At 47.2% G+C, this 11,780-nt stretch overlaps 3 protein-coding genes across 3 annotated transcripts; 2 read left to right on the forward strand and 1 right to left on the reverse strand.

Annotated features, from left to right (window-relative positions):
• Positions 1-3,585: 3,585 nt before the first annotated feature.
• DFJ58DRAFT_669624 (uncharacterized protein) lies at positions 3,586-3,845 on the forward strand (the record flags this gene model as incomplete). Its single annotated transcript, XM_041382797.1, has 2 exons — positions 3,586-3,660; positions 3,711-3,845. Coding segments are annotated over 2 exons (210 nt in total), but the record flags the coding sequence as incomplete, so codon positions are not given.
• A 498-nt stretch (positions 3,846-4,343) lies between these two features.
• On the reverse strand, positions 4,344-7,032 carry DFJ58DRAFT_734920 (uncharacterized protein; the record flags this gene model as incomplete). Its single annotated transcript, XM_041386554.1, has 5 exons — positions 4,344-4,594; positions 5,258-5,475; positions 5,525-5,869; positions 5,922-6,066; positions 6,120-7,032. 5 exons carry the CDS (start codon positions 7,030-7,032, stop codon positions 4,344-4,346), a joined length of 1,872 nt encoding a protein of 623 aa, XP_041237058.1.
• A 341-nt stretch (positions 7,033-7,373) lies between these two features.
• DFJ58DRAFT_669627 (small GTPase superfamily) lies at positions 7,374-8,258 on the forward strand (the record flags this gene model as incomplete). The annotated part of the gene is made up of 5 exons (XM_041382799.1): positions 7,374-7,439; positions 7,499-7,524; positions 7,654-7,745; positions 7,800-7,833; positions 7,886-8,258. 5 exons carry the CDS (start codon positions 7,374-7,376, stop codon positions 8,256-8,258), a joined length of 591 nt encoding a protein of 196 aa, XP_041237059.1.
• Between the last annotated feature and the right edge of the window lie 3,522 nt (positions 8,259-11,780).

Consider the following 11,780-nt stretch of genomic DNA (forward strand, 5'->3'; position numbering starts at 1 on the left):
TGCAAATTTGTTTCATGTCTCATGACGACACCACTATAGCCATCAGCGCTCGCACGCACCGCGCGTCTCGCACATCCACCCGTATTACGGCGGGGGTAACCAGAAACTCTATCATGACGCCGGTATCAGGAACTCATCTGGATCAGGGGCGCCTACAGGCAGGAAAGGTAAAACCGAGGGTACAGCCAACGGACGCAGCAACGAACCTCCAACATTCGTATTACCCGACTCGGACGCATGATTGTTCGCTACGTGGGACTAGTCCCACACTCGTTGTGCCTTCGGCAAATTTCGAGGCAAAAGGCCGCAAGAGGCGTTGGTAGTACGCAGTGGGAGAGGCGTACCTGCGTCTGGGGTGATGCTTTCCATGTGGAATCGTAAAGGGTAGGATAGAGATGGTGTAGAGTCTCGTATGTATGTATACAAGCCGATACTATTATAGTATCTTGCAAAATGTTTAACAAACCGAGTTCTATCGTCTACGTGATGTCCAATTTTACAGAAAGGAACGATGGTAATGCGTAAACTCCTTATGCCAGTGAGGGAGTGAGAGCGTTTTCTTGTTTATATAGCGAACTCCATGCATGTGCAACTTCGGGAGTTCGAACAATTCAGGCCCTGAGTGCGTCTGATCTGGCATCTGTCTTCCGAGTCATCGTTCGAACGTTCAAGCTGTAGTACGAGCTTGTGGCTGTGGCGCGCTGCGCGGTCTCACGCCTTCTGCAAAGCGCCCATTTATTCTTGAACTAGTACTCGCTATCGATATCATATCACAGCGCACGTTGCATATGAAATCGGTAGCGGTGCGCGTGCACCAAGTCCCAGACTCCAGCTTCTGATCATTTTCCAATTGCAACCTGTTCACTGCGCACTTCAAGCTCCTCTATACGTTTGCGCCGTGAGCTATTTACCTAAAATCTTCCTCTGCCCTCCCTCCCTCAGTCCAATTCATTATTCCTGTACCAGCACTGGCCCCCTGTGCCGGTCGTTCACACTGTACATTGGCGCTTTTCCTTGCATGATCCGTGGGGGCGGTGCCATCACTCATGTGGCTGTGATTTTTGCTCTGCGTGCGTTCATTCTTTCGCCCATCTTGTGGCTCAGGGTCAGGATCATGATGCATACGGAAATGAGATACGAGACTCGCAGTGATCGAAATGCCAAGCCTCCTGGATGGCCAAGGTAAGGGAAGAACGTTCTAGAATGTTGGCGATAACAGCGCCCCCTTCCAAGCTAACAGGATATATGCGACGGTGATATGTCAGCTCCGTGATGAGATTGGCGATGCTCGACAGACGCACATGACATTATTGTCCGCAATCTAGCACGCACTTCATCACGCAGGCTATTCAAGGAAGAAAGTCAGCGTCTCATCATCAACAATTCTAATGTGATATTTGATTGATATGCGATAGATCACTCGAGAGGCGGAAGAACGAAGCGTTCGCGTGATAAACGTAAGTTATGTAACGTGGGGGTTGCGTGAGGGTAAAAATCTGCCGTCTATCATTATACTATTTGGATTGCCAACGGTGGGCACATCCATAACCTCGTCTGACTAGGGCGGCGACCCGTCAAACTCTTTGACGCGTCTGCTGAGTGCTCTATAATCAGGAAGGAACGATTAGTTGTTTTTTATTTTTAAAAAATCCTATTTAATGTCTGCTTGGGGCAAAGCCCGATGTAGACAGTACGTGCTATATACTATACCGTTCTATTGACATTGCTGGCATTGGACGATTGGTTGTCTTCCACGTTCCTTCTATCCGGTCTGCAGGGAAACCATGTTTCTTTGCCATCAGCCGCTCGTGAGTTTCAGTTTCAGACAGACCAATGCCAACTGCTACGATGATCATGATATCTATATCGCTTCATGAATTCAGGGGATATTTCGAAGACCCAATTTGATCACGAGCAACGGACCGGTGGTGTACCTGGTGTTTCACGTTACATTATGTAATCAAAACAGCAACAAATATATCATCCCTTTATGCTCGTTTTGGCTTAGTCTCCCTTAGACTGCCCTTTAAGCTTTATAGACGAAGGAAGATAGCCGTTCCTTCTAGTTTGGGCCGTACAATCGCTAGATGGTTGTATATCTGCCGGCGCAAACGCCATAGTCAAACATCCACCAAGTTTGCAAGCTCGCTCATATCCATTCTCGAAATACTATGACCCTAGTCTCATATAATCCCAGTTGGTGGCCGTCCATTTATTCGTATTGCATTTCCTGTTATTTTGTAGGTTCGTGGATGACCAGTTGGACGTTCCTGACCTAAGCCGTACTATGGTTTCGTAGCTGCCGGCTCCGCGGGGGTGATGTATGATTGGGGTAAGCAAGCTAGTAACAAAAAACGCTCATGCTCATATAGTATTTTTAGTCCTGACGTTCTGACAAGGGGTACGTTCACGTCATGACCAGAGCAAGAATCTCCCTAACTTAATGCGTGAGCAGATTCCCGCACTAGAAGAACAGCTTGAAAATGAAATTGATTCGGGCCAGAGGCAACATTGGTCCCTTATGACCGCTGCTGACGCGGAAAATATCCTAGGTGCGCTATCTTGGAATATCATATGCAGCGTATGTCTGAAAGGCTAAGCAATTGGCGCTGCGCTAACCAGTTTGCCTCATGTCTCACATTCAGCATCAATACGCTGAGTACGTATGTTTCCTTGTACACACTGTGTTTATTTCTTCTGACTGGTGGCATGCAGTTTGGGTTCCAACGATCTTAATGATAGATGCAGTGAGTATTCCACCCCAATGTTTATGGCCGTCTAATGAAAGCACTCCCATGTAGGGGTGAGCGGGATTTTCGACCGTCTTGTCAGTCCAATTTTAATAACTGCCGCAGCTGGCTTTGAGTATGCGAGCCTGAGGTTGATCGCTAACATTACTGGAGTTGTCAGGACGCCAGTCGGTGTTTAGATCGTGATAAGAGAGGGAGGCCTGCGCTGGACCGCTTCGTCATGAGCCTGTTGGCGTCTATGGGACTAAGTCTGAAATTGACCAGTGTCTGTCATCTCCAGGCGCAGCAGGTGCGTACATGTGATCGGTGTTGGTATGCAGCTTGGCACCTTGATAAACGCTCTCATCCAGTGCAAAATAATTCATCATGAACCAAAGTGACTCCAGGGCTTCAACGCCAAGTCTTCGCTCTGGACTTTACGTTTTCTGCAGATCGCAACGCTACACCAGCCAATAATTTTTCTTAATCTACTGGCTGGAGGATTCGGCATGGGTGACTTGGCCGGCTCCTGCGTCTATGACCAAGGTGGCATTGTCATCAGTGGTAAGGAAGATATGCAGGTTGTCAACTCGTTGGACTATGCTATTGCGCAGATGCGTGATTTTGCTTAATCTTGGACGCGCCGCTCATAATAGAAACAGTTCCGGTTCCTCAAGAAATTGCTTCTTTCCTATGATCGCCGGTCTTATGCTTGTAACGGAATTATGTTACATCTGCATTTCACGCTCGCTCTGATCCTTGCTTAATACAGGATTGTCAACTTTTTCTATAAGAACATTGCGCGGCGTATTGGTGTTTTGCGGCGGTTCCAGACCTATTGTGAATAAATGTCGGTCTGTTCAATGACCTAAGTACCGCCTGGGTATTCTTTGCCATCTTTGTCGGTATCATTATTTTATTGTTGTTCGCGGTAGGTTTCTAGCGTTCTCCTTATCATGTGCGAGACTGATATCTCTGCAGGTTATCTACGACGTAATCAGCCTGGGATGGATAGTAATCAATGTCTACGGCAACGATCACTACCTACTCGCTTTTATCTCTGGTTTCTATGGCGCTTGGCAACTGGGTTACGCACCTGGTGACGTAGAGATGTAGCACTACATCCTGAAGACGCAGCCTGATCTTGACTTGGTGACGCTGCGAAATGAATCGACGCGCTCCAGACCGTATGCGGCTTCAAGCCTGCGTCCGTCCTCATGCATTTCACAAGCGTCGATGGCTTGGTCCAGATTGGATTTACCGAGAACGCAAGATTCGCGTTGCGTGAGCCGAACGGACGTGCCTATCGTCGCGGATTTGACTTTGCGACGGAGGAAGGTGACGTTGCAATGCGATGCATGCAGACCAATCTGTCAGAGCAGAGACAGTAGCCACAACCTGCCTTCACTATGGGACATCAGTCAAAGCTCGCCTAAACGTAGCATTAATCACTAATCATTCATTGCATTGCGTTGCCCATCCCTACTCACTCCATGTGTAAAGTCATACACGCTATTTATGATATCGGGTTTTTGCAAAAAAAAATCCAATTCGTGGCCTTCTATACATGGGGACTTACTCCCGCTTATCTATCGTATATTGGTATCCAGTTATCTACCAATAACACCTTGATGACGATGCATCTGATGAGGATTGTGAGCAAGTAGAGGGTCTGGGAGACTTTCCTTTGTTTTGGACATTGTCTATACATGCAGGGATTGGCGCAATGGGCAGAATATCAGCGTCATCCTCAGATTTGCCCATGCGTTGCACCTCCTCTTTTTCAGAGTCGGATTTGACAACCTCCAATATCCTTGGCTTTGCCTTGCCTCTTCTTGTTGGATAGAAGGAGAAGAGACCGCCCACTGGCAGGATGGTCTATAAGTTGGACCTTAGTGATTAATGGAGGATGGTAGACGTAGTCCTTAAAGTTGGTCCTTAAAGTTTGCCCTTATGTAAAAAATGAGCACGCCTTAAAGCATGTTCACTTCATTTTTTCAAGGCCGCAGCTGCAAAGATATTTGAAAGGGCTCTTGATAAAAGGCCATGAATGTACATTATGCATAGTGAGAATGGCTAATGAGATCGCAATGAATATACCATTACTGGTTCCAAAAACATGGCAAAGAAGACCTTCTTGCCCAACTTGAAGATCAATTGCAGTCCATAACTACAGACTCTATACATAATACATTACCAGGGTACTGGCATGGTGAACTTTTCTAGGCAAGACAATAGTTCTGTTCGATTGATAGGATTACCTGGGTGCATTTGATCGCCCCTGCGATATATTTGGATTGCAGAGTCCAGATCTGCCCAGAAATATTTGATGATTGCTTCTGACATTGCAATAGCTTGTTCAGTAGTGTCCAACATCTCTGCTTTTTTTCTTGCCAGTGCCAGCAGCTATGTACTTCTTGGACTCTAGGACCATTGCGCATAGAGCGCTAAGAGACCTACTGTACAAGGCTTTGGACAACATTAGAATCTTGGATGCTGCTGATGCATGGGGATGATCTATCACTTACTGATGCAGCTAGGTAGGTATGGCAGGTTGATGATCATTCGCTGGAATGTGGCGATTGAATGTTCATGGATTTGGTTAGTGAAGGTTGTGCCCTTTGTATGGTCCACATAACGAGAAAGCTCGGTCAAATGCATGTACTGGTGGTTGTAGAAATGGCCACCAGTGGCAAATGTTGCCACAGGTGTGTAGACTGCATGAAACTGTCCAGGCGGTTGAATACTTGCAAATGTAAGCTTAAACTAATAAAAGGTACAGCGCAATGACTCACAGCAAATCTCCTGGCAAGACTGTGACTACTTCAAAATCCCATTTGGATTCTATCTTCTTGCGGTTCTTCTTAAGGTTGGCAAAGAGTGCAAAATTTGCACTGAGGGCAGTTCGGGAAATTGAGTGCCCATCTTTTGGAAAAGCTAGACACCAAAATTTTACACCACTATGGTTCTCTACCTTGACGTAAGTGTTTCCTCCATCAGAGTCATGGTGGAAATATGTGAGGAACCCAGCATGGTGAAGTAAAGCCCATGCCTTTACAAGAAAGTTGTCTGGATGGACTGATTGCGGTTTGCAAGTTAAAGTCAGATTCCATGCATAGACCATGCCGTGATCAAGAGTACTAAGGAATGTCATTTTAGAGGGAAGAAATGGAAGGATGGCGCAGTACTTACCTGAAGAAGAATGGTAGACCTCCCTGAGAAAATGGAAGATCAAGAACGCATTGAATGATGTTGGGGTTGTGGACATTGCCAATAAACTGTTGGATAGTGCTGTCCTTATGGGGATATGTGAAGTTTGCCACACGGGCTTTGACGTCTATCAGAAAGTATGAGACAGGCTAAGAAGCAATATGAAAATAACAGACTGACCGTGGGCAACAATAGGCCTCATGGATGACATACCATAGCGTTCCAGGTAGTCAACATCAAGCTTGGCTGGCTCAGGTTTAGGGAGCCCATGAAGAAGGAAGCATTTTCCTTCACGAAGCGTTGCATTAACTAGCTCATGTAACTCCATTGGTTTTGAACTCCAATCGCAATACTGGGCATGCACAACGTATGCTGAACTTGGGAGGGATTGCGGAAGCTGAGCAAGGAATTTGACGTATGCAACATCATCCTTGCATATATTTATGCCATCCTCCCAAATGCACGGTAGTACTGTGATATGTCCATCAGACCATTCAACAGTCTCTGACTGTTCAGGCACTTGAACTCCAATGATATCAGATGCCAGGTCCAGGTTCAGCTCAGGAAGGGTTGACAAAGTGGGGAGTGCAGGTTCAAGTTGAGGCTGGTTGGGGAGGGGATATGAATTTTCTGAGGGAGTTTCAGTCATGATGGATACGTCGCAGGTGTGAGAGGTTTTAGCTGCCATGATACCCTGAGCAGTAGGGGGGGGGTCCACCATTGTGGCAGCATCGCGTGTGCTATGGGAGCTGGATGGCTGCAGTAAGAGGACAGGATCAATGGGGATGATTGGAACCAGTTGTGGGTCTGAGGAGCTGACTTGGGGGAGGGGCAGGGAAACAGCTGGGCCATTGGATAACCTGACAACATTGGAAGATCCCCCTGCAGAGTCTGTGGGCACCACCTGCCCATTCTTTTGCGCCCGTTTTAGCTCACGGTTTTTCCGTTTATTTTCAGTGTTACGTTCTCGGAGTCTGGCCCTTTTGGCTGGGTCAGCATTTTGCTCCTGAACCCATCGCTTCACTTGTTCCTTTTGCCTCTCTGCTCGAGGTAGACCAGCCAATTCTGGGTATTTTAATTTGCGGAGTGGCATGATATGTAAAGAAATTAGAAAACAGATGGGAGTATGACGGAGGAGTATGATACCTCCAAAGCACAATAAACAATAGATGATTTTTGTACCTCATTTTATTTTGTTCCCATTTTATGGCTGTTGCAGATACGGACCCTGTGAAAACAGGCCCTCTGAGAGCTTTGTAGCCTTCCATTGTGAGCCTAATTGCTGGAGCCCTGTAGCAATATTATGAAAACTCCGCGTCCTCTTCTTCTTTTTCTTCTTTTTCTTCTTCTTCCTCCTCTTCTTCTACTCTCTTTCTTCCTGCACTTCTACTACTTATAACTCTTTGCACTGATTTCCATCATCATATTAGCTCGATGGATAACTGGAGAATTGTCATGTTGGGAGATGGTGGTGTTGGCAAAACTGCCTTAGCTATTCAAGTGCGTCATTGTAAAGCTATTCAAGTTCACGCCCACACTGTGCTCATATTTCCTCCAAGTTTTCCCGCAACTGTTTCATCCGTGAGTCTAGTAGTAGCATTAGCATTCTATATTAATATAGTAACGGCAATCTCACTCACCATCAAATTATGTAGAGGTACGCATGCTGGTATATGCTATCTCCCATCCATTAACTCATGGACTGACTGTAGAGTTATGACCCAACAATAGAAGACTCTTATAGAAAGCAGTTAATTGTGGATAACAAGAGGAGTTGCATTGAAATAATTGACACTGCTGGACAGGGTAAGGCTTGCTCGCTTATTAGAACTTCAATGCATCTATCTGACATTTATATAGAAGAGTATGGAAATTTGCGCAACCAATGGGTTCGGTAGGCAAACATGACGCTCTTGTACTGTGTCAACATCTGAGTCTCTATTCAGGGAGGGCCAGGGCTTTATTCTGGTTTACTCAATTACATCAAGATTCAGCTTTGAACGGCTTAAGGCCTTCCAACAATCTCTGGTCAAAGTCAAGCATCAAAAACCCATCTTTATCCTGGTAGCCAACAAATGCGATATAACGCATGAACGTGAAGTCTCACATAAGGAAGGAATTGCCCTTTCGCAAACATTTGGGTGTAAATTCCTGGAGACATCAGCAAGGACGGCGTATAATGTTGAGCTCCTCTTCTCAAACATAGTACAAGCCCTACGGCAAACAAAATGGATGGAGTCTAGGATGGTAGGAATGATAGGAGACAAACCGCCAAAGGAATGCAAGAATGACAAGAAAGCTAGATGCGTGGTGATGTGAGGGGCTTTCTAGTACATTGTTTATATTTTTCTTGACTTTGTGACTCGGAATTCTGCATCTTACTATAGCATTGCATCGCAACTCTTTCAATCAATCAGAGTTTGATTGCGCTCTGCATAAGCATTTCGGCCCCATTACGTATGACCAAGTTGGAAAACTTCGCACAGGGCTTCTTGTACGTCTTCGACGTATACGAAGCGGATTCCTATCTTGACGCTTTCTGGGACGTTCTCTTCGATGTTAGCCGACGAGCGATATCCTGATGAACAAAAAGGCGAGACGCTGGAAATAAATTTAATGTACCGACGTCTGGATGGATCTTCACTAGTACAGCGCAGCTGACTCGGGCATGAACTCCGTAGCGCAGTTCCCATTTGTCAACGACGAGCAACCTCCCCTGCAGCGATGAGGCGTAAGATCGGGAGCTTGACAGCTCGAGTTGCATCCACCTACGGGCTACGCTAAGCGATTGATCTTACTTTCTTGCGCTCAAATATTCGTCCATTGGAGCGCTTTGAGTTCCTTGAAAAAAGAGCAAGAGCGACAAACTACCAGCTTGCAATCAAAGGCATAAAGCCTTCCAAAGTATGAGCTTGCGCGAGGCGTCCCAGAATAGGCGGGAGATAGCGCCGTAGGAAATGACGATCGGCAGCCGAGTGACTTTTAAAATCAAGTTGAACGAGCGGGATAGAGTACGAAGGAAGCGCAGAGGGGAGCTTAACGGTACCAACGATGACTGCCTTCAGATTTTGCGTTACAATTTTACATCAGCGGCTCCAGGCGTCTGATTAGCGAAGTCAGGAATGAAGCGCCGCGCGCTAATAAAAAATCGCACAAGCTTTATTGCGGCGTCAAACTACGCTACAGTGTTGATATTGTCGATGGGATTATCCTGCTCAGGACGTTCAAAGGCCAATCTACAGCCCCTGTGGAGAATGCCGCTCAATCTATGAGCGACTCGGGCTAGCAAGCAGATAGAGGGGCGATTCAAAGTTAGAAGTCAGCTTCGAATTGCTTGAGCGCACAGAGTCGACGTAGCGGCCTGGGAGCGCGTTGACGCAAATGAGCGAAGGGGAAGTAGATTTCGAAGTTATCCGCTCAGGACGCTCAAGGCCAATCTATGGCCTTTGCAGAAGCCAATCTATGGCCTTTGCAGAGAACGTCGCTCAATCTATGAGGGCCTCAGGGCCGGCGAGCGGATGAAGGCCATTCCGCCGCGATTCAGCGTTATTTATAAGCTGCGATGTATATTACCTAAGCCCCGAAAACAACTCCATTTTCACAAATTGTTCATCATCATCGATGGTATGCGCCGATCGCAGCAATTTCTTTTCGCTCGTCTATCAAATATGCTATTGATCTAATGAATCTCAAGCTACCGCGTAACCAGAGACGACGCGGTAAGGGGTCAAGAATGGACCCTAAAGCGTTGCCAACGATCGAACTTGCTTGCCGGTTTCTAATAACCCGTTATCATTCGGACCTTTCTCGGTTCCTTCGAACGACTTCAAACCCTGAGCAAACAAAGTCCGGACGCCCTCACGTCATTCACAATGAAAAGACCCCAGACTCCGCCCAACATCTTCGCTTCAAGTTAACGTTGCAGCCATCACCGAGCAGTATAATCCTCAGCGTCAACGTATCCCCACTGCCCGCACGCCGACCCCCGCCCACCACCACCCCACGCTACCGTCCGTTCTTCGTTAAGGTATCTCCTTCATTACTAGACGTGGCGCTTATTATTCCTGACGTGGCAGTTAAACCTCGTTATGGGATGTTGCGTTATTTGTATTTTAGCATATAGCGCAGCAATGAATACAATTATATGATGGATCTTATGCAAGGGCCCGCGTCCAACTACCGTAGCATAAAGTGCGCCTTGAGTCCTGGAGCAAGACCGGAGCAGCGAAAGTTACGGAAGAATGAAGTTTGGTACGATGAAGTGCATATATACGCGATAAAATGGGGGAATTTTACTTGCGAGTTAGAAGAAGGGGAGGGGTACTCTAGACAAGCAAAAAGGTGGGTAATGAAGAGCACGCAGCCGCGTCGCAAGCCCGTTCATGGCCGTAAAATGCATCAGAGTGACTTGTTGTAGGTTGAGTAGAATGAGGTTTGGGTGGCGCCTAGGCTATCATCATCCACGCAGCGCACCGTCGAGAGTACTGAACAGTGAGACGGGAACATCGACGAGGTGGAGTGGAACGAGTGAGTCATCAAACTAGCTAGTCACCAGCGCAGTGATATGATTGTGTATAGTATGCCGCGGCCATAAACGCGGCTCCGGTACTCCTCTGACTGGTTGAAGGGCATTAACAAGCGCGTAGGATGGCACTGGCGTGAATGATACGGTTATTCGGGGCGCTGGTTGCTGCAGTGCATTACGATGCGTGGCTTAATGTTGGGAATTGCAGCGCTAGTGTTCGTTTTGCGCGGTTGAATTTTGAGTGACATGGCCATTGGCGGCGCTGCAATAGGATTAAATCACCGTTAAAATTTGAATGGCATGAGTGAAGATGCATACCTTGACGAGTGATACTTCTCGATGCACGGTACGTATGAGTGGAATCGCGATCACGAGCGCCAATGCCCAGCGACGCGTGAATATCCGAATGCTCTGCGCTGCTCGGTCGTCAAAAGCACGTCCTCTCAAGCCTTTCCTAGCTGTCAACGATGTTTACAGCGAGTGCGTTGCGGGCCTGGCAACATCCCAATCAGGCTGCTTGGAGAGTTGGATGTTTTATATATATTAACGAGTCTGCATTTGATACAAAGCGTTAATAAAGGAGTGTTAATACACGAAAATGCAAAAAGTTAAGATGTCAAAGACGTGACGAGGAGAAGATCGAACCGACAAGACTGAACTTAAAAGTGGGAGAGGGACGCATGCGGGGAAGTTGAGACCGTTATATGCTGCTCGGTGACCGCTACGATATTAAGTTGAAGCGAAGATGTTGAACAGAGTCTGGGCGCTTTTCATTGTGAACGACGTGAGGGCGCCCGGACTTTGTTTGCTCAGGGTTTGAAGGAACCGAGAAAGGTCCGAATGATAACAGATTACCGTGAACTCCTTGCTGGCATCGGCGATGCGGAGACTTGCGGAGAACCCGGGTAAGCTTACCCAACCTCTTTAAGGTTCGATGTGAGATGAAGCGGTAGGCGGAGCTGCGGGACTCATACAAGGACCCAAGCGATGAGAACGCTCCCGTTCAAACCGGGCCAAAACCCATTCGACGTAAAAATGCAGCTCAAAGGCGTGCAAAAGAGACTGCCTGCCAATAGTCACATCCTGCTTATGGGAGGGAGAGGCACCAGAGCTTGACGCGGTGGCATCTTAAGGGGTAATAATCAGCCTGAATGCGAAACTCGCCGTTCAAAGCTGAAGGCTCTGGGACGAGAGGCGCGAAATTACAAACGCGATGCGCGTTAAGAGGTCCCAGCAAGGCCGTATGTCCGGAGTTGACAGTCTAGTCAACAACTACGTCGACGGCTGCTGATGCAAGAGTCAGAAGACCCACGTTC

The sequence above is a fragment of the Suillus subalutaceus genome, assembly GCF_016647625.1.
Source record: "Suillus subalutaceus strain FC151 chromosome Unknown DFJ58scaffold_193, whole genome shotgun sequence".
Lineage (NCBI taxonomy): Eukaryota > Fungi > Basidiomycota > Agaricomycetes > Boletales > Suillaceae > Suillus > Suillus subalutaceus.